The 26713-nt window shown below is 38.5% G+C and overlaps 1 protein-coding gene across 1 annotated transcript; it reads left to right on the plus strand.

Moving 5' to 3' along the window:
- The first annotated feature begins 4696 nt into the window (after positions 1 to 4696).
- Positions 4697 to 5769, plus strand: PRPS1L1 (phosphoribosyl pyrophosphate synthetase 1 like 1). The gene is given in 1 exon segment (NM_001436053.1): positions 4697 to 5769. A coding segment is annotated over 1 exon segment (957 nt). The 5' UTR covers positions 4697 to 4760; the 3' UTR covers positions 5718 to 5769.
- Positions 5770 to 26713: the final 20944 nt, after the last annotated feature.

A 26713-nucleotide genomic window follows, 5' to 3' on the forward strand; every position in this document is an offset into this window, starting at 1 on the left:
TGGCTTTATCTGAACAATAACAAAAATACTACACATAAAACTTCAGGTAAAATAGTACTTAGAGGAAAAATGTATACTTTACTAGTGGTAAATAGTAAGCTAAGCACACATCTCGAATTAGAAAAGGGACAGCAAAATAAACTCAAAGATAAAATGAAAGTAAATAGTAAATAATCTTGAAGTCAATAAGGTGAAAAACAAGTAGCTGATGAAGTATGATACATCAACCATTTCAAATATTAGGTTTTTTGGAAGGGACTGATACAATTAATAGACTGCTGGTGAAATTGATCAAAAAGAAAGAGAATAATTACACAAATCTAATACCAGAAATGACAAAGGGAATTGTACTAAAGAGGTTGCAGATACGAAAAATATAATAGGAGAATCTTATGGAAAGCATCTAGCCAATAAATTTGGATAAAATGAAATAGATTCTCAAACGTGTGTTCACCAGAACAACAGCATCAGTCTTGTCTAGTGTCTTGTTAGAAACACAAACTGTGGGCCTTCACCACAGGCCTACTGATGAGAAACTCTGGGGATGGAGCTTGAAAATCTGTGTTCTAACAAATCCTCCCAATGATCCTGATGCTCTGAAGTTTGAGAATTGCAGAACCATTCCAAAACAAATGGTACACAATTTTCACTTAGGTGAGTGCACAACTGGTCTCAATGTTTATTGTTAGAATTAAATAAATGGTCACTTTTGAGGAGGAAAGAACTGTCTTTTTAAAGAGGTTTAAATAGTATAAATGAAGCTTGGATTCTGTCAAAATAAAATTAACATATCTTTTTATTGATTTCATGAGACTGACATTGCATGTGAAAAACCAAATATTCATTATCAAAAATTGCTTTGAAATACTTTAAAATATCTCACAGAAATATTGAAAAGATTTTTTTTTTATTTGCAATTTGCTAGTTATGGAACCTCTCTATGTATTCCTTTGTCTGTCTTTTACTATGACATATTCAGCTCATGTAACCTTGTTGTCATTCCAAGATCATTATTTCACACTAAGATTTTTAAGTTCACCAAGAAGTTTTTTAAATTCCAAAGTGCATTTCAAAAATACCCTCATGAGTCTAACATAACACTCAGAATTAAAGCCACATTTCTGAATCACAAAAATTTCTCCTATTCTATTTGTTTCACTCAGCTTTATTTAGTTGCTATCTACACACTTATTGTATAAATGACAGATTTCCAACCAAAAGCTCAGTAAACACTCAGAGTAGTCAACTTTAATCATAAACAATCACAAAACAAACCTTAAAGCATTTATATCAATGTGAAGCTTTGTAGGAAATTGTTTCCTCAAAGTATTGTGGATGATTATTATGAATAAAATAAATGAGGTAAAGTAATGTTACAATAATGATCTGGAACTGTGAGTCAAATGAGTTAAGATTAAAGGCACAAAGAAACTCTGCTTAATAAACAAGCAGATAACTGCTGGAAAGAAAAATATGTTCCTCGTTTGAAATTAACTGCCAAACATTCTCAACCTACACAAAACTGTCATAAAGGACATCTAAATCTGTCCTTGTTTGTAACATGTGTTGTGACAAGATATGACAGTTTATCAAAAAACTATAATTGCCACCTAAACATCTAGCATTATGTCAACTGCAAATATGTTTAGTGAAAGCATTTATTTCATTTAAAATACAACATCCATTTTTCTTCACTTTCTGAAAGGACTGACTGAGTTTCTTTTTTCTCTAGCCGATCAAGCTGCATCAGAGCTCTCTTTGAATTATTTATGTTGGAATTGTGAAGGGTAAAAGAATAATCAGTAAAGCAAGAAACTATTACCAAGGTAATATATATATACATATATATTCTGGGTATTGACTCAAAAGACCTTCAAAATACAATAATTCTCACAGATCCATAAAGATGATATTTAAATATGCTTGCCTTGGGAAGGAGAAAGATAAGGCATTGTCTCTATATCACAATTTTTGTTTCCAGAGTAATTTAAGAAACAATGTCCTTAATAGAAGGTGCTATTCAATAGGCATCATTCCTACCTGTAACTTGTGAAAAGCAGTCAATGATAAAACAGATGCCTCTCTCAACCTACAGAGACCAAAGTAAACAGACGCTAAATCCCCTTGCAAGAGACCAGGTAGGTAACAGAAATGTCAGAATAACAAAGCTACTTCCCTGATACTACTAATGGTTCATTTCTTTCTGGGAAAAGGTTGTTTTTTTGTTTTGTTTTGTTTTGTTTTTAAGCAAAAAACTTTCCAGTCTCATGTCTGGGATTTTGTTCTTTATTGCAGTTGCTTGGTAAAAAAGAAAAAAATTATGCAAATATTTTGTAGTACTTTTAAATTTTTCCTTTGTTCTGATAAATCTCAAAGAAAAGGCTTAAAAGTTTATAGTTGATACCGCCCTACTTGGAAATTCAGGAATCCCACATTTTAATCCACACTCTGCCTCTATTTAGCTGATAGATCCCAGGCAGGTTGCTTCATTTCTCTGAGCCTTAGTTCCCTGTCTGTGAATTGTAATATCAGATTAGGTAGTCTCTAAGGCCATATCTATCCTTAACATTTTATGACTGTAGACAAATTTCTGGAACTATAACATATAGCAACAGCTAGAGCTTGAAACAAAAATAGCAGCAAGACAAAAATTGCTCCTCCTTAACACCTCAAGGAAAATGCAACCATGTATGGGTTTTAAATGTTTACATTAGCATTTAATCCTATTTAGGTAATATTAAACCTGTTTAGAATCTGTTTTGTTTTCTTAAAAAAACTGAAAAATGTGTGGCACACTGAGAATAGTAAGAGAAAAATAAATTGAAACTACAAATACTTTTTAGTGCTTCTAAATTAAGCCACGGGATTTTCTTTAGAAATCACTTTATGTAGTCTGGCTAAGGGTGAGAATTATGTGGTATAGGTAGGTCTGTTGATTTTTTTATGTTTTTGATAAAAAGAACACAAATGAAGGGTTATAGACAGAAATGGGCTGGCATACACTGTCAACCAGGAAGAGACTGAACTAGGGAAACAAGCATGTTGATGTCAGGAGAGAGGTGATTGGAACAGCAGCAAATCATTTTGGTGTAATATTTAAAACATAGCTGTTTATTTGAGTTTATAGTGACACCTCATTCAATATATAAAACTACCTTTTTATAGCTAAGTAATGTTTTTCACAGACATTGTTGAATCTTACCCATCTTTGTTGCCTACCTCATTTCTTATCCCATTTCTGAGCTTATCCTTTTCATGAACCCAATACATTAAGGAAGCCTAGAAGTGTGGCGAGAAAAATCTATTAAATTATTTGGTTATTTTACAATATGAAAAAAATGATGATTTGGTTTAGGCTAAATGAAAACGTCCTGGTATCCAAATGTCAGGCACACAATTAGCAAGATATAAATGGTTGATCTGTATCTGATGCCTCCATTATTTTTATGAAAATATTGGCATCTATGGTCCTTTCTACCTCCTTCCTCACTATCTCCAGCCCCAATACACCATGGAAGCTGTATGCTTAAAATTTGCTAACAAACATTTAATTACCAAATATATTTTGTTCATCTTTTTTATTATAAAAGTAATAAATGTTCAAATGCCACACTGACAACAGTAAAATATAACAGTCCTCCTTCATTCTCAGCTCTCACGACCTACTCCCCTCTCCAAATGTAATTATTATAAAGAGGACTTCCATGCTACTTGGATGCTTTCAGTATCACATAATCTTAAATACATAAACATAATACTATGCATATTTTTGTGACTGACTTTGTACCTTTAGAAAAATACCTAGGAGATATTTCCACATGATTACACTTAATCTGTTTGATGGTTGCATATGTATACACCATTAATTATTTGGTAATTTACCTATTGATGAACATTTGTTGGTTTCCAGATTTTCCTTTTATAAACAATTCTAGGGCAATTACTGTTTGTCATGCACCATTTTTGTACCGTAGAAGTAGTATAATACCTGATATATAGGAGGTGTTCACAAAATATTTATTGAATGAATGAATACAGCAACACTACTATGTAGCCATATATATTTGGGGTGCTTGTGAAAATTTCTCTGAAATAGATTCCTAGAAGTATACATGATGAGTCAAAGCTTATGTGCAAAATTAGCCATGCAAAACCTACATATTTATACATTCCATCCAAATAGAAGACCTTATCCATCTTAACATTTTGACTACTTGATGTGTGAAAATAGCGTTTTCTTGATTACCTCAATTGTTTCACGTTTCTTAACCATTTATTTTTTTACTGTGATTGCCTATTTATGCCATTTTTCAACTTTCTATTTTATTGTCTTTTTCTCACTTCATTGGGGAAATTCTTTCTAAAATAATCCTTTGCATATACTTTAGTAGGTAATTTTCCTTTTAAACTTGGGTTTTGCTTTGTAGAAGTTTTATGTTTTTATGCATTCAAATTTGTTTAAATAGCCCTAGGAAAGTAATACTGGTGCTAATAGAAAAAAATTCCTTACAGTGTAAATTCTTGATTATTTAGTTTAAAAGTGTGAAGTGGGAGATGGCAAGCAAAAGTGTGAAGTGGGAGGTGGCGAGCAGGAATTTTTTCAAAAGACCCAGGGTCAATTTGGGACCACGCGCCGCAAGGGGGAAGGGACTCTAACGGTTGAGTAACAACCGGAAGCCGTTAGAGTCTGTGCTTCACTTCCGTTCCAGTCTCAGCGGCAGCTGGATCGCTCGACAGAGTGCCTCTGGTAGTTGGCCAGGATGCCGAATATCAAAATCTTCAGCGGCAGCTCCCACCAGGACTTATCCCAGAAAATAGCCGACCGCCTGGGCCTGGAGCTAGGCAAGGTGGTGACTAAGAAATTCAGCAACCAGGAGACCTGCGTGGAAATTGATGAGAGTGTGCGTGGAGAGGATGTCTACATCGTTCAGAGTGGTTGTGGCGAAATCAACGACAGTCTAATGGAGCTTTTGATCATGATTAATGCCTGCAAGATTGCTTCAGCTAGCCGAGTTACTGCAGTCATCCCATGCTTCCCTTATGCCCGACAGGATAAGAAGGATAAGAGCCGGGCCCCAATCTCTGCCAAGCTTGTTGCAAATATGCTGTCTATAGCAGGTGCGGATCATATCATCACCATGGACCTACATGCTTCTCAAATTCAGGGCTTTTTTGATATCCCAGTAGACAACCTGTATGCAGAGCCAACTGTCCTGAAGTGGATAAGGGAGAATATCTCTGAGTGGAAGAACTGCACTATTGTCTCGCCAGATGCTGGTGGAGCTAAGAGAGTGACCTCCATTGCAGACCAGTTGAAAGTGGACTTTGCTTTGATTCATAAAGAACGGAAGAAGGCCAATGAAGTGGACTGCATGGTGCTAGTGGGAGATGTGAATGATCGTGTGGCTATCCTTGTAGATGACATGGCAGACACTTGTGGTACAATCTGCCTCGCGGCTGACAAACTTCTCTCAGCTGGAGCCACCAGAGTTTATGCTATCTTGACTCATGGAATCTTTTCTGGCCCAGCCATTTCTCGCATCAACACTGCATGCTTTGAAGCAGTGGTAGTCACCAATACCATACCTCAAGAGGATAAGATGAAGCATTGCTCCAAAATACAAGTAATTGACATCTCCATGATCCTTGCAGAAGCCATAAGGAGAACTCATAATGGGGAATCTGTTTCCTACCTGTTCAGCCATGTTCCTTTATAACAGAATAACTTCTAGGTTATGCTATTTTAAAATAAAATAAGATTAATAAAAATAAACCTTGCCTTTATTTTTTCTTAGGTTTGATTAAAAGTTCAGCAGAAGAGTCAGCTTGCTCCAGTGTAACTTTCTACATCCCACATCAGGTATATAAGAGTTTACCTTAAATTAGGGAAAAACAGGTTAAGAATAATCACTATGATTTCCTGGCTGGGTTGTCTCATCTGGCTTCTTTGATGATTTTGTGAGCCCCGCAGCTTTAACTATAGCCCTTCTGCTGCAAGATTTCAGGCTTTTGACGGTGTTTTGTAGAGGTATTTGAAAGTGATTGGAAAACTTACGTGTGAATGCTTCAGAGTTTTCTTTTTTCAGAACAACTAGCAATAAAGCCACCCAATCTACCCCTTGGCCCCAACCCCCACTTTGTGTCACAAATTCTCCAAGTTCTATGCTCAGTTGCAGCAAGAGCCCTGAGCAACCACAAAATTAGTTCTGGTTGCTGAACCCCCTGAAAGGCAGGAATAGGTAACTTTCAGCTTGAGCAGCCACTGGGATCTTGAGAGGAAGCAACAAAGGACAGCAAATGCTTCTTGAGAGGAGGAAGATAGATCTGTCACCATCTATTTGGAGAGTATCTATCTTGGATTCTCAGTTATACCTGTTGCTTTTGATTTAGCTTTACCTCCACCCATCTTGACCTTTTCCTTGCTAAATATCCTACTGGACCCAAATGGTCAGGGTACCATAGTCTTCTGGAAAGCAAACCCACTTTTTGCTATATAATCGCTAATATTTATATTAGTTATTTTTGCTGTAACTTAATCTTCCTTAGTCTGTTACCACCATGGTAGTAGATGTTAGGTGACATTGTAGTGCCTTTTGTTAAATTTAAACATTTAATTATTATCTCCCTTCCTTGTATTTTGTTGGCCCCTCAAATGACCTCAGATTTATATTTTTAAAGTGTTGTTATTGTCCTTTTTAGGGAAAACCAACAAAATATCTGCATATGTGTGCAGGGTGGAGAGGAGTGGTGCAGAGCACCACACCTAGATTTATCATGTGAAATTTCTGATCTCCAAGAAAAAGAAAATCACTAAGAATTTCCAAAGAGTAAAAAACAAGAAAGTTTTAAAGAAACAATGTTCAGATTGCTTTAAATTTTTCATTTGAACTCTTGGGCAGTAAGCAAAATGGAATAATTTCCTTGCAGTTCTAAAGGAATATTATTTTTAACCTAAATTTCTGTGCTTAGCCAAACTATCATTGACATATGAAGACAATATTAAGGAACTCAGAAAATACTACCATTAATGTTTCCTGAAAGTACTTCTTGGAGATACTGAAAATAAAAAACATACACAGCCAAGAAGAACACAGAGAGTAAAAGAGATGGTGGTAAGCAAAAAAAAGAAGTGAAACTGATAGAAAAATCATTTTTATGAAGTTACTATAAGGATTAAGGCCGTTATTAAGGTAAAACTCATAAAAATTGGGCCACATTATGAAGTAATTTTTTAAAAAATCTGTAAAATACCAGATGATACCCACAAAATATGGGAGGCTGGGAGGAGTTAGGCTTAGTGTAAATATATTCAGGATCTTGTCTAGTTTTGGATGGAGGTTATCAACAACAATCATTCACATTATAGAAAAACCTGAGTTTAAACAACGTATTTTCTAAAATTCAAGGGCAAGGAGCAAGCCAGAGAATAAAGGAATAGGATAAATAGCTTCCAGACTCCTAGAAAGAAAAAAAAGGTGGAGTGGGAGTTTGGGGGAGAATAAGCAAAACTCCACAAATCAAGCTGAAGATAGGAAATAAGAAAGAAAACATAGCAAGGATAAAGTGCCAAATATATATTATCACAAAAATCAATAGGTTAATTTTATAAAAGATACATTTTTAGATTGGGTAGCTAAAATACCTAATAATATGCTATTTATAGGACACACATCTAAAAAGTTTGGTATAAAGAGATAGAGAAAAATATACCAAGTAAATGGTAACAAAAAGAAATGAGCAATCATAGTTTTAGTCAAAACAAAAGTGGAACGTGCTTTGCTGATTAAACCCACCAATAAGTTATAATCATCATGAATCTTTATCCACCTAACAACTCAACATGGAAATATAAAAAGAAAAGCAAAACAGTGAGAATATAAGAAGAAATGCATAATGTACAATCATAATCAAAGAAGGAAATTTTGACAAAACTCTCATAAATTATCAAGAAAAGGTATTATAGAGTTTAAATGACTTCATTATCACAACTTAATATAGAAATTAAACATAATTTACAATTCAAGCATGCATGAAGCAAATATAATAGGTTTCACAGGTTTTAAAGATTTTTTAAAAAGAAAAAATATATAATAGTTCATAAAAAGTCTTAATAAATTTTTTAAAGAAATGTATGTAGACCATATATAGCACAGCAACTTTACTACTATCATCTTAACAATATTATTAAAAAATAAAACTCTCAGTAAAATAGGAATAGAACAAAGCTTGCTTGACCTGCTAGAGAAAACCTGGCATAGACGTAATTAAGGGCATACTTAATGATGAAACATTGAAAACATTATCATTAAATTTCTAAACCAATGGGAACAAGGCAAGGAAAAAAAGTGGTATCATTACCAGAAGGAAAGACTTTCATTATTTGAAGATGTCATGATTGCCAACAAAAATTCCAACAATCAAAAGAAAAACTCAGAATTCATAAGAGAGGTCAGTAAAGTGAAAGTATGTAAGATAAAATGACATCTTTCCTAAATACCAGTAAAATATAATTTTAAAACATAATCGAAAGAAATGTTTCCACAACCTGAAACAATAAAATCTACAACATGACCAGTAACAAATCCTAAAACTGTAGGATTTGTATGAAAAAAAGTTGCTAAAGGATATAGAAAATACCTGAATAAATACATTATGAACTTGGATAGGAAGAACAATATTGCAAACATGATAGTTTCCTATCAAGTCAGTGTGAACCCAATCAAAATCTTAAAGGGATTTTTTTTTTCTTTTTGTCAGAATCTCCCTCTGTCACCGAGGCTGGAGGGTAGTGGCCCCATCTTGGCTCACTGTACCTCTGCCTCCCGGGTTCAAGCGGTTCGCCTGCCTCAGCCTCCCCAGTAGCTAGGATTATAGGTGTCTGCTACGACACTCTGCTAATTTTTGTATTTTTTTTTTTTTTTTAAGTAGAAAAGGGATTTCACCATGTTGGCCAGGCTGATCTTGAACTCCTGACCTCAAGTGATCTGCCCTTCACAGCCTCCCAAAGTGCTGAGATTGTAGGTGTGAGGCACCTGGCCAAAGGGATTTTTAAGAAAAGAGAACTTGACACAAGCTTTTCTTAAAGTTCATCTGGAAAAGTAAATAAGCAAAAATATTCAAGATCTTTTTTGCATTACAATACATTAAAACATTTCAAAGCTACAGTGATTAAAATGTGGTATTGATGCAGGAATGGACACATAAATTAATATTGCAGAATGTATATTCCTGAAACAGACTCAGGTATACTTACAGGAATTTAGTACACACATGCCCTATTTAGTGGAGGGACTGTGTTACTGGAAAGAGGTACATAACTGAATCAACTCTATCAGAGAATTGCTATCGCAAAGTCCCTATAGAGATGTTTTCCTGATATCCTGCCTTGGCAACCACTTCTGCGGTCTACTCAGATTCTCCGAAGTGGGGATTAGACTCCTGCCATAGTTTTTTCCTAGCTATCTTCATACAATTGTTGGTCAATCCAGATCACAGTGATGCTTAGGATGGCCTTTTTAATGTCAGTTAGCACTTACCAATATCTAGTTTCTGCACGATCTTAACCTTCTGCTTCCTTGACTGTATCCTGGGAAGTGCCTCTTCAAAAGCCTCTCTGCGGCCTCTACTTTTAAGACCCATTGCAACACTATTTTCTTGCTTATGTGAAGCATATTCAACATTATTATTTTCACACACACAGTCATTTGGGACAAACTTCTCTACAGAATACAAAATAAACAAAAGACAGGCCACTGAATAGTAAATAACACATGCTGCAGAATATATTCACCCTATGGTAGCTAAGCAGTGGACCTCCTAGCTGAAGCTATAGTGTTCTTATGCTTATTGCCTGAAAACTGTTTTATACAGTTCGTCACACTACACACCAATTCCCATTGGCTGAGAGCTCAGAACCATATTTAGAGAGAGAGAGAGAGGGAGGGGGGATTCTGTTAAGATGTCATTAAATCAACTCAGGAATGGTAGCATATGCCTGTAGTCCCAGCTACTCCAGAGGCTAAAATGCTGAGATGAGAGAATCGCTTGAACCCAGAAGTTAAGAGACCAGCCTGGGCAACATAGGAAGACCTCATCTCTTTAAAATAAATAAATAAATAAATAAATAAATAATAAAAAGGCATTACATCAAATATTCATATATATGATAAAACTGGCATATTATAGATAAATAAATCATTGATCAATCAATATGGCCAGATAACTAGCTACTGATTGGGAAACCAGAGCTTTATCTCATCCTTAAATGATGCACAAGAATAAATTCCAGAGGAAAGGTTATAAAAAACAGAATTGTAAAGCAAGAGAAAATGTGGAATCACATATACTGTTATAGTTAAAAAGGCCTTATTTGTTTATTTATGTTTTGAAACAGGGTATCCCTCTGTCACCTAGGCTGGAGTGCAGTGGCTAGCGATCTCAGCTCACTGCATCCTCCAGCTCCTCTGGGATCAAGCAATCGTCCTAAGTAGCTGGGATTACAGGTGCATGCCACCACACTTGGTTAATTTTTGTATTTTTAGTAGAGATGGGGTTTCACCATGTTGGCCAGGGAAGTTGGAACTGCTGGATTCAAGAAATCCTCCCGACTCAACCTCCCAAAGTTCTGGGATTACAGGTGTGAGCTGCCACATCTGTCCAAGAGCCCTTTTTAAGAAGGATACAAAACTCAGAACTCATAAAAGATATGATTGAAACATGACTTCTAGGATTCTACAGCCAGAAACAGACTGATAGAGATACTCAGCTATAAATGTGTGCTACCCTTTGAGAGAGGATGAATGACTCTAAGGGCAGAGTGGCGCAGGGGCCAGTTGGGGCTGCTGAGGACAGCCCAGAAGCAAACTGAGCTGCCGCCATAGGCCTAGAGGCTAATGGAGCTATTGCTGCAGACTCAGAGGCTAGAGCTGTGGCCCCAGCAAGTGAAGCATCATCTTAGTCCACTCAGGTTGCTGTGATAAACTACCATACACTGGGTGGCTTACAAACAGCGGAAATTTACTTCTGACAGCTCTGAAGGATGAAAAGTACAAGAGCAAGGTGCTAGAAAATTCTGTGTCTGGTGAGGGCCCACTTACAGGTTCATGGACAGCTGTCTTTTCACTGTATCCTCACATGACAGAGGGGTTAGGGAACTCTTGGGGGTCTCTTTTATAAGGGCATTAATCCCGTTCATGGGGTCTCCACCCTAACGACCTAATCACTCACCAAAGGTTCCACCTCCTAATACCATCATATTAGGGGTTAGGATTTCAATATATGAATTTTGGGGAGACGAAAACCTTTTGTCTATAGCAAGCATCAAGCCACAGAGAATTAGTCTTAGGTATTGAAACTTACTTAAATTTGTCCTACTAGATTTCAGTGTTGGGACTGACAACCTTTTTATTCTTTCCAATTTCTCTCTTTTTGAATAGGAATGTATAAGGATATATATTGTAAACCCAATTCATGCATAAGGATATGCAATGCCTGTCCCACTATTGTATTTTGGAAGTAGATAACTTGTTTTCCATGTTCATGATCCAGAGATAGAGAGGAATTGCTGCCCCAGGATAATTTATACCCATAGTCTCACCCATATATGATTTAGATGACAAGATCTGAGGCTTTTGAGCTGATGATGTTTAGGTGAGATTTTGGACTTAGTGTTGATGTTATCAGGGGCTGAGACTTTTGGAGATGTTGAGATGGGGTGAACATGTTTTATTTGTGGACAGACATGAAATTTGGGGAGCAAAAGGGATAGTAGGCTGAATAGTGGCCCCCAAAAGGATATATCCAAATCACAACCCCCAGAACCTGTGAATGTGACCTTATTTGGATAAAAGGTCTTTACAGATGTAAATAAGTTTAGGATTTTCAGGTGAGATCATGCTGGATTTCGGTTGGGCCTTAAATACCATTACAGGAATGAATAGGCAAAAGGAGGCTGGAGAGACAGAGGCACAAAAGAGAAAGTCATTGATGATGGAGGCAGAGATTAGAGTGACATGTCTACAAGCCAAGAATTGCCAAGGACTGCTAGCAGCTACCAGAAGCTAGGAAATACACAAGAAACAGATTCTCCCTCAGTGTCTCCATAAGGAACCAACACTGCTGACACCTTGACTTCGGACTTTTGGCCTCCAGAGAATAAATTTCTGTTGTTTTAAGCCCCTAGTTTATAAGTAATTTGTTACTGCTCCCCCACCCCCCAGGAAACTAATACAGATTCTGGTAGCAGGAAGTGGAGTCCTGTTATAACAGATATGTAGGACTGTGGAAGTGGCCTTGGAATTGGGTAATGGTAGAGGCTGAGTGAATGCTGAGGTATATGAAAGAAAAAGTCTAAATTGCTTCTAAAAGACTGTTGGTAGAAACAGAGTTGTTAAAAGAGATTCTGGTGAGGGCTCAGAAGGAAGCGATGCTTCTCTCATCTTAGAGAATATATGTGTCCTTGCAAGCAGATTGTTGGTAGGAATATCAACATTAAATATGCCTCCAGTGAGGCCTCAAAAGAAAATGAGGGGTATGTTATTTGAAATTGAAGGAAAGACGGTCGTTGTTATAAAGTGGCAGAAAACATGACTGAATTGTATTCTACTGTTGGATGGAAGGCAGAACTTCTAAGTGATGAACTTGGATATTTCGCTGAGATTTCCAAGCTAAGTGTTGAAGATGCAGCCTGGTTCCTCCTTGCTACTTATAGTAAAAGGGGAGATGAAAGTGATAAATATGGAAGGAATAAAGTAAACAGGAACCAGAACTTGATGATTTGTCGAGTTTCTTAGCCTATCCAGATGGCAAAGAACATAAAAATTAGGAAATTCATTGTTAGAAAATCATGCTCTGAATAGAAGGCCAACGGTGTGGCTAGATAACCTTTTGCTGAAGAAATTAAGTGTGTGACTCATAGATCTAGTCAACTATCTCAGCAGAAGGCAGGAATAGCATCTAAACAGACTAATCGAGTACTAAATAGCTATTGTGCTTTGGTTGATTTTTAAAAATTGGTATAAACCTTACTTAATGATAGGTAAACCTAGGAATAACTAAGTAGGCATCTTAAATACCAGCCTAAGGATTTTTTTCATTTATTTAAAAGAGCAATGAGGAGCCCTTGTAACTTTTTAAGTGGATTTTCAGTAGATGGCTGATGGAGTGAAAACAGTATTTTCTTTCTCTTTTTTTAGTTCATATTATTTTATTTTATTTTATTTTATTTTTTGAGACGGAGTTTTGCTCTGTTGCCCAGCCTGGAATGCATTGGCCCAATCTTGGCTCACTGAAACCTCTGCCTCTCCTGTTCAAGCAATTCTCGTGCCTCAGCCTCTGGAGTAGCTGGAATTACAGGTGTGTGCCACCACACCTGGCTAATTTTTTGTATTTTTAGTAGAGACGGTGTTTTACCATGTTGCCCAGGCTGGTCTCAAACTCCTGGCCTCAAGCAGTGTGCCCCCCTTGGCCTCCCCAAAGTGCTGGGATTACAGGCATGAGCCAGAGCACTGGGCAAAAACAGTACTTTCTAAAGAGAATTCAGCAGCGTGGTGCAAACTGAACTGTACTGGAAAGATTCTGCAATTGGGAAACCACATGTACCTGGGTGGGTTCCATTTTGAGAAATTAGGCCTAAACAATATTTTTTTAGTGTTATAGTAAACCAAGAAGCCTTCATTTTTTCCAATCCCTAATGCACACAAGAGTTGTTTACGGGAATTTAGTCTGGATATAAATTTCTAAATGTGATGCTGACAGAATCTCTTATCTATGACATGATTAATGATGTTTTCTTCAGAGTGGCTTCAGTTAGTGTTTATTAAGATGCTCCCCAAATCCTAATTCTATTTCAAAGATACAGTCAGATGATTATACTTATGGGTACCCTGTAAGAATGAGAAAAGATAAGGCAGTGATTGAATGGTTTTAAATAACACATTTTATCCTGATTAATTATTATGCAACTAGTGACTTTCTTCTTCTGTTTTTATATGCATCATTCTCTTTCTTTCTTTTCTAGGAAAACTGTTAATTTTTTTCTTCTTGATTTCATTGCAAATGCTAAGTAATGACTGGCATAACTCGCTGCTTACGGCATGGGAAGGGAGCCTCCCTTTTGCAACATTAAAGAGTCTCTGGTTGTGGAACAGGCAATGAGTAGTGCCTGTTTCACAGACTGAAAATTGTGCTTTTCTTCTTCCTCCTTGCTTACTGATATGTTTTGGCTGTGTCCTCACCCAAATCTCACCTTGAATTGTAATAATCTCCATGTGTCAAGGGTGGGGCCAGGTGGAGATAATTGAATCACGGGGGTGGTTCCCCCATACTGTTATTGTGGTAGTGAATAAGTCTCATGAGATCTGATGGTTTTATAAATGGGAGTTCCTCTGCATAAGTTTTCTTGCCTGCTGCCATGTAAGATGGGACTTTTCTCCTCACTCACTTTCCACCATGATTGTGAGGCCTCCCCAGTCATGCAGAACTGTGAGTCAATTAAACCTCTTTCCTTTATAAATTACCCACTCTTGGGTATGTCTTTATTAGCAGCATGAGAACAGACTAGTATACTTACCATTTGGCTTTTCCACTTAATAACCTACCAGTTAAGGAAGGATTAGAAAAACTAGGCCTGTGAAGGTCTCCAAGCATAGCAGAAGATGCAGGAAGAACAGCATGAGCAAAGGCTTTGAGGTGGGAACATGCATGAATTACAGCAACAGGAAGAAGACCAGTGTGGCTGGAGTAGAGTGAGCAAGAGGCACAGCAGAATGAGATTAAGTCAGCAAGCTGGGGCAGATTCAGATAAGGTAGGTAAGCTATCACACGCTCTGAACTTCTCTATCTCCAGTCAGTCACCATCGAATTGACCTTTTTTATTTTAATTTTTTTCAAGACAGGGTCTCACTCTATTGCCCAGGTTGGCATGCATTGGTGTAGGTCAGAGCTTACTGCAGCCCCAAATTCCTGGACTCAAGCAATCCTCCCACCTCAACCTCTCGAATAGCTGGGACCACAGGACTATTACCATGCCTGGCTAATTTTTAAGTTATTTTCTTTTGTAGATAGATGGGGTATCACTATGTTGCCCAGACTGGTTTTGAACTCCTGGGCTTCAGTAATCCTCCTGCCTCAGCCTCCCAAAGCACTGGGATTTTGGGAGTGCACCACTGCACACAACCTCAAATTGATCTTTTGTTTGCTCCTTGCTTATTAGTACTCAAGTCTCTATTAGGAAAATTACATCTTAAAATATTACTCATTAATAAGAATTTTGTCCTTCACAGGGGCTTTCCGAAAATACTGGCAACTCATACATTCCCAAACTTGCCAAGTTATCAAATTCCTGGCTTCCCACTCTTGACATCCTGAATCTTCAGATAAGAGGTTTGGGAAACAATATTTTTAAATGATTATCTTCAATGATTCTTATGATCAGGCAAGCTTAGGAAACACTAAGCCTCAAAACCAAGACTAATCGAGATAATTTTGAGTGCAGAGGACAGTTTTGAGCACTAACATTCCAAAACACATACTACTTTACTAATACCTGTGGCAGCTCTGGCCAGTACTTGAGCTGCTACTTTCCCCTACTGTAACCATGGCCTCCATCTCTCATGGATCCTAGAATTCCTTCCTGCTGACTTGAGACATGACCCCAGATTCTTTCTCCATGCAGGTATCCAGGCAGCCACTATCAATTGATAAGAACTGGCATAGAAGGCAAAACTTAAATGCCATCCTTCTCATAAGGTTATCTGTAGACCAGGGCAACTTCTCAGCTGATTTTTATCTGGGGAAATACCAAATTATTATATTTTTAAAAGTTTGGGTTAATCTATGGGGTTAAACTTATTTTATTGGCTCAGCAATATATACTGATATAAACTTCACAACTGCAGTATCTGGAAAAAATGGATTTTGACTATTTCTTTTATAAAAGCTTATATATGCAGCCATATTTCTGAAAGGGACAGTGAACAAAAAATGAGCTTTAGAATTAGAGTTTAAGGTAAATTCTGGCTGTGCCAGCTATATTACTGTACAACTGTATTATGGTGCATTAGTTGTATAATATTATAATATTAGTTGTATTATCAGCTATAGTAGTAACCAATTAATACATGTCTTTGAACCTTTGATTCTTCATTTCCACAAAAGAGACAAAATACCTCATGCAACTGCTGTAATTTAATATAAACGTTTATGTGTGAAACAGCTAGAACGGTTTTGGTCACATTACGTGGACATGAAAAAAAGCCTAGATTTTCTCCTTTATTTACTTGAAACAGAACTCTCCCTCCATTAGCTGACTCACTTATAAGACTCTTTGTGTGTTCCTCTGTTTGGTTACAGAATTTGGATAACCACATTTGGGAAATTTTAATAAACACCCTAAAATGCTATTTATGCAAAGTTTAATAATTAATATATATTCAAACAAGCAAAATCTTTGAGTAACCTTTTTAATGTATATAGGCGTGTGCCCTAGACTTGTAAGGAAACCATGGAATCAAAGTCCCTTCGAGTTAAATGGGACCCTCAACATCATCAGTGCGATGTACTGAATTCTTACAACAGGTGAGAGAAGCTGAAATTGGGGCCTCATTTACAAACACGTTTGTCCTGGAGTTAATAAAGTATTGTCTAAAACTAAACTTTCTATTTCTTCAATAAAGAGTAAGGACTGTGAGTAATGTGCAGTCTTCAATTATTGAAGAAATATTGATTTATATTAATGATAAGGCAGGAAATTTAAGCTATCCCAAGAAAAACAGGTGTAGGAAAAACCTATGCTCAAAAATGTTTTCTAAATAAGTCAAGTAATCAGAAATCTAAATGAATAAGAAAATCCATTCCTAAACATGACAGTTATTCAAAATTATACAGAAGTTGAATGTGTACACATCTCAAGTTTTCCCAAGTTTTGTCTTTCCTGTACTCCTTAAGCATAAGTACTTCTTCAAAACATGCATCAGTAGGCTAAAATATCAAAAAGTTAAGTTATAGGTTCTTGCTACCTGCAGTATTGCATCAGCTTCAAGGGTCAACCCCTATTTTCTGTCTCTCACCTCCCCTTCCTTGGCTATTCTGAAAGAAACTTGCTAGCTTCTCAACCAATCCTAACAAAAGCAGGATCAAAACCTTTGAATTTGCAACCTGGTGCAGATTTTAAATTAATCACAGCAATGGAACAGTTACCAACAGTGGTGGTTCCATATGCCCTCTGTTTCTCCTTTACCACTAACATGGCTAAGCCCAAGGTCTGCCATATGAGGACCCAGCCTTGGGTGTCTGGGCATTCCTTGGGTTGTCACCTTCTGATCCTCTCTCTTATGTTAGCCATTAGACTAGCTTTTTCCTTTGATTTGCCTTCTTCTCTATATTCTATCAGCTCTGTGCCCTTGTACCCATTTAGACTGCGGCCCTACCCTGAGGTGCAGGTGATGTGAAGACCCTAGAAGCTTGCTAGTCCTAGTGTCTATGTCCTTTCCTGAGGAGAAGCTGGTTTCTCTTGCACCTCCTGCATTATCACATCTGTTCAACTCTCTTGCATTATTACCTAGATTTCCTATAATTGTGTTCTACCCGTCACATCCATTCTTCTGATGCTGGCTGTTGCTGGTATCCTGCCCAAGCTTGCTGTGTCTTTTGGGTGCTCTGTTTTTGGAGCTGCCATCTGATCTCACTGGGGCCACCCTCTCACTTCCCACACCCTAATCTTTGCCACTGTGAGTAGCTCTCCACCCAGTTTTGGCCTTGACCAGCTCCCTGCTGAGGTCCCCACGTGCCTGCTAACAAGGCTGACCTAAGTCAATTCTACCTATCCCCTTGCCACTAATACTTATCTACACACTTTCTCCTACAAAATGCTGATCGTAACCTTGAAAGGCATCCTTTTAATCTCGTCATTCTAATGTTCAAAAGTCCAATATTAGTTTTCTATTGTCTACTGCATTTGAAAAATTCTTCTGTTTGGCTGTTAAGAATCTCCCAGTGAGGCCAGGTGTGGTGGCTTATGCCTGTAATCCCAGCACTTTGGGAGGCCAAGGCGAGTGGATCACCTGAGATCAGGAGTTCGCGATCAGCCTGGCCAACATGGTGAAACCCCATCTCTACCAAAAATACAAAAAATTAGCTGGGCATGGTGGCAGGTGCTATGCTACTCAGGAGGCTGAGGCAGGAGATTGCGTGAATCCGGGAGGCAGAGGTTGCAGTGAGCCAAGATCGTGCCATTTTATGCCAACCTGGGCAATAAGAGTGAAACTCCATCTAAAAAAAAAAAAAACTTTGCAGTGAAACGATCCTTATAAACTTTATAAAATTAATCAGGGAGGAAGGGAAGAGGAGAAACTAAATAAACTGAGCTTGCACCACATTCAGCATTAATCATTAGGTCAGCTTGCCTTCTGACCTGCTTCCTCATAGTTGAGTGATGCCTGCTGTCCTAGAATCACATAGACTCTGGATTATAGTTCCCTTAACTGCTCTGTAGATAACAACTTGAACATTATGAAAAGTCAAGTTTTCCCTTTGAGACATCCTTTCAAGTCCTACATACCAGTGAAACTACTGACGTCAGCTGAAGGACCCCACGAGGAGCTGACTCACCAAAGAATGCAGTTTTCACATCCTGATGATTTTATCCCCCTTACCCTGGCCAATCAATAATCCCAATTTTCTAACCCCTTGCCATCCATGATTCCCTTAAAAACTCCAGCTCCGAACTCCTTCGGGAGATGGATTTGAGGGTCTCCTCCCATCTTCTCACTCAGCCACCCTGTGATTATTAAACTCTTTCTCTGCTGCAAACCTGTCTGTCTCAGTGTATTGGTTTATTACTGTACAGTGGGCATAAGAACCTGTTGGTCCTGTAAAACCATGGTCCATTCAATCAAATTTCCCAAGAATTACAAAGAGTCAGATATGATTAGCTCACAGGCCAAGTCTTTTTCTCGTGCTGTTGATTCCACATAAACTGCCCTCCTTCCTCTTCACTGCATGTTCCAGTCCTACTCATTGCTCAAAGGCAAGCTCCAGTAGGAATCCCAACATAAAGTCTTTCCTGGCCCCTCCAGCTCTTTGGTACATTGACCCAGTATATAGATATATATTTTTAAGTTTAGTACTTAATTTTTTCCTAATTGCTTCATATGTTTTCTTAGTCCTGCCATTCACAGGAGGATTGGAAGGATTCTGTAACAAATGATCATTTGCTCTACCTTTTTATTTCTTACAGTGCTTAGGACAGTGATAGGAGGTATAAAATAGACTGATATCATAAGTAGAGTTAGTTTTAAAAGTGCCCTATAGGCAAATCTTTTCTTTGCATTGAAAGCACATTGGTCGAGAAGTGGATTCAAGATGGCCAAATAGGAACAGCTCCAGTCTGCAGCTCCCAGCAAGATCAACACAGAAGGTGGGTGATTTCTGCATTTCCAACTGAGGTACCCAATTCATCTCACTGGGACTGGTTGGACAATAGGTGCAGCCCACGGAGGGGTAGCCGAAGCAGGGCCAGGCGTTGCCTCAACCAGGAAGCACAAGGAGTAGGGGAATTTTCTCCCCTACCCAAGGGAAGCTGTGAGGGTCTGAGCCCGAGGAACTCTGGCACAGATACTGCACTTTTCCCACCATCTTTGCAACCCACAAACTAGGAGATCCACTCCAGTGCCTACCCCTCAGGGCCCTGGGTTTCAAGCACAAAACTGGGTGGCCAATTGGGCATACACTGAACTAGCTGGAGGAGTTCTTTTTTTTCCATACCCCAGTGGCACCTGGAACGCCAGCAAGACAGAACCATTCACTCCCCCTAAAAGGGGTCCTGAAGCAAGGGAGCCAAGTGGTCTGGCTGGGCAGGTCCCACCGCTATGGGGCCCAGGAAACTAAGATCCACTGGCTTGAAATTCTCACTGCCAGCACAGCACCAGTCTGAGATCCACCTGGGACATTAGAGCTTGGTGGGGGTAGGGGCATCTGCCATTGCTGAGGCTTGAGTAGGTGGTTTTACTTTGTTACAGTGTAAACAAAGCCACCGGGAAGTTTGAACTGGGTGGAGCCTACTGCAGCTCAGCACAGCTGCCAAGGCCAGACTGCCAAATTTCTCCTCTCTAGACAGGGCATCTCTGTAAAAAAGGCAGCAGCCCCAGTCAGGGGCTTATAGCAGACTTAAACATCCCTGCCTGGTGGCTCTGAAAAGAGCACCAGACCTCCCTGCACAGAGTTCAAGATCTGCTAAGGGTCAGACTGCCTCCCAAGTGGGTCCCTGACCCCGATGTATACTGACTGGAAGACAACTCCCAGTAGGGGCCGACAGACACCTCATACAGGAGAGCTCTGGCTGGCATCTGGCCGGTGCCCCTCTGGGTCAAAGCTTCCAGAGGAAAGAATAGGCAGCAATCTTTGCTGCTCTGCATTCTCCACTAGCAATATCCAGGCAAACAGGGTTGGGAGTGGACCTCCAGCAAACTAGCAGACTGGCAGCACAGAGGCTTGACTGTTAGAAGGAAAAAAACAAACAGAAAGGATTAGCACATCTACTCAAAGACCCCATCCAAAGGTCACCAACATCAAAGACCAAAGATAGAGAAATCCACACAGATGGGGAAAAACCAGACAAAAAGCCTGAAAATTCCAAAAACCAGAACGTCTCTCCTCCTCCAAAGGATCACATCTCGTCATTAGCAAGGGAACAAAACTGGATGGAGAATGAGTTTGACAAACTGACAGAAGTAGGCTTCAGAAGGTGGGTAATAACAAACTCCTCCGAGCTAAAGGAATGTGTTCTAACCCAATGCAAGGAAGCTAAGAACCTTGAAAAAAGGATAGTTGAATTGCTAACTAGAATAACCAATGTAGAGAAGAACATAAATGATTTGATGGAGCTGAAAAACACAGCGTGAGAACTTCCTGAAGAATATACAAGTATCAATAGCCAAATCAATCAAGTGGAAGAAAGATCAGTGATTGAAGATCAACTTAATGAAATAAAGAGAGAAGACAAGATTAGAGAAAAAAGAATAAAAAGGAACAAACAAAGCCTCCAAGAAATATGGGACTATGTCAAAAGACCAAATCTACATTTGATTGGTGTACCTAAAAGTGATGAGTAGAATGGAACCAAGTTGGAAAACACACTCTTCAGGATATTATCCAGGAGAACTGCCCCAACCTAGCAAGACAGGCCAACATTCAAATTCAGGGAACACAGAGAACATCACAAAGATATTCCTTGAGAAGAGCAACCCCAAGACACGTAATCGTCAGATTCACCAAGGTTGAAATGAAGAAAAAAATGTTAAGGGCAACCAAAGAGAAAGGTTAGATTATCAACAAAGGGAAGCCCATCAGACTAACAGCAGATCTCTCTGCAGAAACCCTACAAGCCAGAAGAGAGTGGTGGCCAATATTCAACGTTCTCAAAGAAAAGAAGTTTCAACCCAGAATTTCATATCCAGCCAAACTAAGCTTCATAAACAAAGGAGAAATAAAATCCTTTACAGACAGGCAAATGCTGAAGGATTTTGTTACCACCAGACCTGCCTTACAAGAGCTCCTAATGGAAGCACTAAACATGGAAAGGAAGAGCCAGTACCAGCCACTGCAAAAACATACCAAATTGTGAAGCATATAAACACTATGAAGAAACTGCATTAACTAATGGGCAAAACAACCAGCTAGCATCATAAAGACAGGATCAAATTCACACATAACAATATTAACCTTAAATGTAAATGGCCTAAATGCCTCAGTTAAAAGACACAGACTGGCAAATTGGATAAAGAGTCAAGGCTCAGTGTGCTGTATTCAGGAAACCCATCTCTCATGCAAAGACACACATAGGCTCAAAATAAAGGGATAGAGGAATATTTACCAAGCAAATGGAAAGCAAAAAAAAAAAAAAAAAAAAAAGCAGGAGTTGCAATACTAATCTCTGGTAAAACAGACTTGACTTTAAACCAACAAAGATCAAAAGAGACAAAGAAGGCCATTACATAATGGTAAAGGGATCAATGCAGCAAGAAGCACTAACTATCCTAAATGTAAATGCACCCAATATAGGAGCACCCAGATTCATAAAGCAAGTTCTTAGAGACCTACAAAGAGACTTAGACTCCCACACAATAACAATGGGAGACTTTAACACCCCACTGTCAATATTAGACAGATAAATAAGACGGAAAATTAACAAGAATATTCAGGACCTGGACTCAGCTCTGGACCAAGTAGACCTAATAGACATCTACAGAACTCTCCAGCCCAAATCAACAGAATATTCATTCTTTTCAGCACCTCATCGCACTTATTCTAAAATTGACCACATAATTGGAAATAAAAGACTCCTCAGCAAATGCAAAAGAACGGAAATCATAACAGTCTCTCAGACCACAGTGCAATCAGATTAGAACACGGAATTAAGAAACTCACTCAAAATCACACAACTACATGGCAACTGAACAACCTGCTCCTCAGTGACTACTGGGTAAATAATGAAATGATGGCAGAAATACTATGTTCTTTGAAACCAATGAGAATGAAGACACAATGTACCAGAATCTCTGGGACATGTTTAAAGCAGTGTTTAGAGGGAAATTTATAGCACTAAATGCCCACAAGAGAAAGGAGGAAAGATCTAAAATTGACACCCTAACATCAAAATTAAAAGAACTAGAGAAGCAACAGCAAACAAATTCAAAAGCTAACAGAAGACATGAAATAACTAAGATCAGAGCAGAACTGTAGGAGATAGAGACATGAAAAAACCCTCAAAAAAATCAATGAATCCAGGAGCTGGTTTTTTGAAAAAATCAACAAAATAAATAGACCATTAACCAGACTAATAAAGAAGAAAAGAGAGAAGAATCAAATAGATGAAATAAAAAATGATATAGGGGATATCACCACTGATCCCACAGAAATACAAACTACCATCACAGAATACTATAAACACCTCTACACAAATAAACTAGAAAATCTAGAAGAAAGGGATAAATTTCTGGACACATACACCATCCCAGGTCTAAGCCAGGAAGAAGTCAAATCCCTGAATAAGCTAATAACAAGTTCTGAAATTGAGGCCATAATTAATAGCCTACCAACCAAAAAAAGTCCAGGACCAGACAGATTCACAGCGGAATTCTACCAGAGGTACAAACAGGAACTGGTACCATTCCTTCTGAAACTATTCCAAGTAATAGAAAAAGAGGGAATCCTCCCTAATTCATTTTATGAGGCCAGCATCATCCTCATACCAAAACCTGTCAGAGACACAACAAATAAAGGGAATTTCAGGCCAATATCCCTGATGAACATTGATGCGAAAATCCTCAATAAAATACTGGCAAACCGAATCCAGCAGCACATCAAAAAGCTTATCCACCATGATCAAGTTGGCTTCATACCTGGGATTCAAGGCTAGTTCAACATATGCAAATTAATAAATGTAATCCATCACATAAACAGAACCAAAGACAAAAACCACATGATTATCTCAATAGATGCAGAAAAGACCTTCGATAAAATTCAACACCCCTCAATAGATGCAGAAAAGACCTTTGATAAAATTCGACACCCCTTATGCTAAAAAAGCTCAACAAGGTAGGTATCGATGGAACGTATCTCAAAATAATAAGAGCTATTTATGACAAACCCACAGCCAATATCATACCGAATGGACAAAAACTGGAAGCATTCCCTTTGAAAACCGGCACAAGATAAAGATTCCCTCTCTTACCACTCTTATTCAACATAGTATTAGAAGTTCTACCCAGTGCAATCAGGCAAGAGAAAGCAATAAAGTGTATTCAAATAGGAAGAGAGGAAGTCAAATTGTCTCTGTTTGCAGATGACATGATTGTATATTTAGAAAACTCCATCATCACAGCCCAAAATCTCCTTAAGCTGATAAGCAACTTCAGCAAAGTCTCAGGATACAAAATCAATGTGCAAAAATCACAAACATTCCTATGCACCAATAATAGACAAACAGAGAGCCAAATCATGAGTGAACTCCCATTCACAATTGCTACTAAGAGAATGAAATACCCAGGAATACAACTTACAAGGGATGTGAAGGATCTTTTCAAGGAGAACTACAAACCACTGCTCAAGGAAATAAGAGAGGACACAAACAAATGGAAAAACATTCCATGCTTATGGATAGGAAGAATCAGTATCGTGAAAATGGCCATACTGCCCAAAGAAATTTATAGATTCAATGCTATCCCCATCAAGCTACCATTGATTTTTGTCACAGAATTGGTAGAAAACTACTTTAAACTTCATATGGAACCAGAAAAGAGCTCACATAGCCAAGACAATCCTAGGCAAGAAGAACAAAGCTGGAGGCATCATGCTTTCAAACTATACTACAAGGCTACAGTAACCAAAACAGCATGGTACTGGTACCAAAACAATATGGTTCTGGTACCAAAACACATATATAGACCAATGGAACAGAATGGAGGGCTCAGAAATAACACCACACATCTAAAACCATCTGATCTTTGACAAACCTGACAAAAACAAGAAATGGGGAAAAGATTCCCTATTTAATAAATGGTGTTGAGAAAACTGGCTAACCATTTGCAGAAAACTGAAACTGTACCCCTTCCTTACACCTTATACAAAAATCAACTCAAGATGGATCAAAGACTTAAATATAAGACCTAGGACCATAAAAGTCCTAGGAGAAAACCTGGGCAATACCATTGAGGACATAGGCATGGGCAAAAACTTCATTTCTAAAACACCAAAAGCAATGTCAACAAAAGCCAGAATTGGCAAATGTGATCTAATTAAGCTAAAGAACTTCTGCACAGCAAAAGAAACTATCATCAAAGTGAACAGGCAGCCTACAGAATGGGAGAAAATTTTTGCAATCTATTCATCTGACAAAGAGCTAATATCCAGAATCGACAAAGAACTTAAACAAATTTACAAGAAAAAAAAAACATCAAAAACTGGGCAAAGGATATGAACAGACCCTTCTCAAAAGAAGATATTTATGCAGCCAATAGACATAGGAAAAATGATCATCAACACTGGTCATTAGAGAAATGCAAATCAAAACCACAATGAGCTACCATCTCATGCCAGTTAGAACGGCAATCATTAAAAAGTCAGGAAACAACAGATGCTGGAGAGGTTGTGGAAAAATAGTTGGTGGGAGTGTAAATTCGTTCAACCATTGTGGAAGATAGTGTGGAGATTCCTCAAGGATCTAGAACTAGAAATACCATTTGACTCAGCAATCCCATTACTGGGTATATACCCAAAGGATTATAAATCATTCTATGATAAAGACACATGCACACATATGTTTGTTGTGGCACTATTCACAATAGCAAAGACTTGGAACCAACCCAAATGTCCATCGATGATATGAAGGATTAAGAAAATGTGGCACATATACACCATGGAATACTATGCAGCCATTAAAAAGGATGAGTTCATGTCCTTTGCAGGGACCTGGACGAAGCTGGAAACCATCATTCTCAGCAAACTATCACAAGATCAGAAAACCAAACATGGCATGTTCTCACTCATAAGTGGGAGTTGAACAATGAGAACACATGGACACAGGGAGGGGAACATCACACACTGGAGCCTGTCGTGGGGTTGGGGGTTGGGAGAGGGATAACATTAGGAGAAATACCTAATGTAGGTAATGAGTTGATGGGTGCAGCAAACCACCATGGCACACATATACCTATGTAACAAAACTGCACATTCTGTACATGTAACCCAGAACTTAAAGTATAATAAAAAATGTAAAAATAAAAGAAAAAGTGAGATCACATAAAAAAAAAACAACCACTAAGCTGAGGAATGATTCCTTTATGTATGGTACCATAATTCAATGATGCAGTGCTTTCCTCTGTCAAAACTATCCAAGTATCAAGGAAGACATAAGGTGGTGCTCCCCATATATAGCAGAAACATGTTATCATTGTGGAAACCTGTCTAGAGTGGTAACTGGGAGATGGTACTTGACTCAGCTGAGTTAAAAGCCTGGGAATAACTGTCTCCAGATTGTTTCACTCAGAGATTTTCAGGGGCATTTATTTCAAACATGAATTTCTAGGATGTTAATTTCAAACAGGGCTGAGGACTAAGGAAAGGTGAGAGATGATGAACTATGTTCTTAGAGAGAGAGAGAGAGGGGTAAAGAGAGGGAGAAAGAGAAAACATAAATGTAAAGATTCTTCTACTATGAACTAGTTAAGAGTTAAATTGGAAAGGCATCATAAGAGAGCCATGCCTGGCCGGGAGCCGTGGCTCATGCCTGTAATCCTAGCACTTTGGGACACTGAGGCAGGTGGATCACGAGGTCACTAGAGACCATCCTGGCCAACATGGTGAAAGCCCGTCTCTACTAAAAACACAAAAATTAGCTGGGCCCGGTGGCATGCATCTGTAGTCCCAGCTACTCGGGAGGCTGAGGCAGGAGAACCACTTGAACCTGGGAGGCAGAGGTTGTAATGAGCTGAGATGGCACCACTGCACTCCAGCCTGGTGACAAAGTGAGACTCCATCTCAAAAAAAAAAAAAAAAAGAGAGAGACAGCCATACCTAGCACCATTTACCTCACATCTAAACAGTGGAGTGGTGCTGGTAAATGTTTAACAACCAACTCTCCGGAAAATAAAAGTCCTAATTTGTACTTTAGAAAATTTCTGCGGAATAAATATTTCCATTGCCAAATTCAAGCTACCAG

Source organism: Macaca mulatta, chromosome 3 (genome assembly GCF_049350105.2).
Source record: "Macaca mulatta isolate MMU2019108-1 chromosome 3, T2T-MMU8v2.0, whole genome shotgun sequence".
NCBI classification, from domain to species: domain Eukaryota; kingdom Metazoa; phylum Chordata; class Mammalia; order Primates; family Cercopithecidae; genus Macaca; species Macaca mulatta.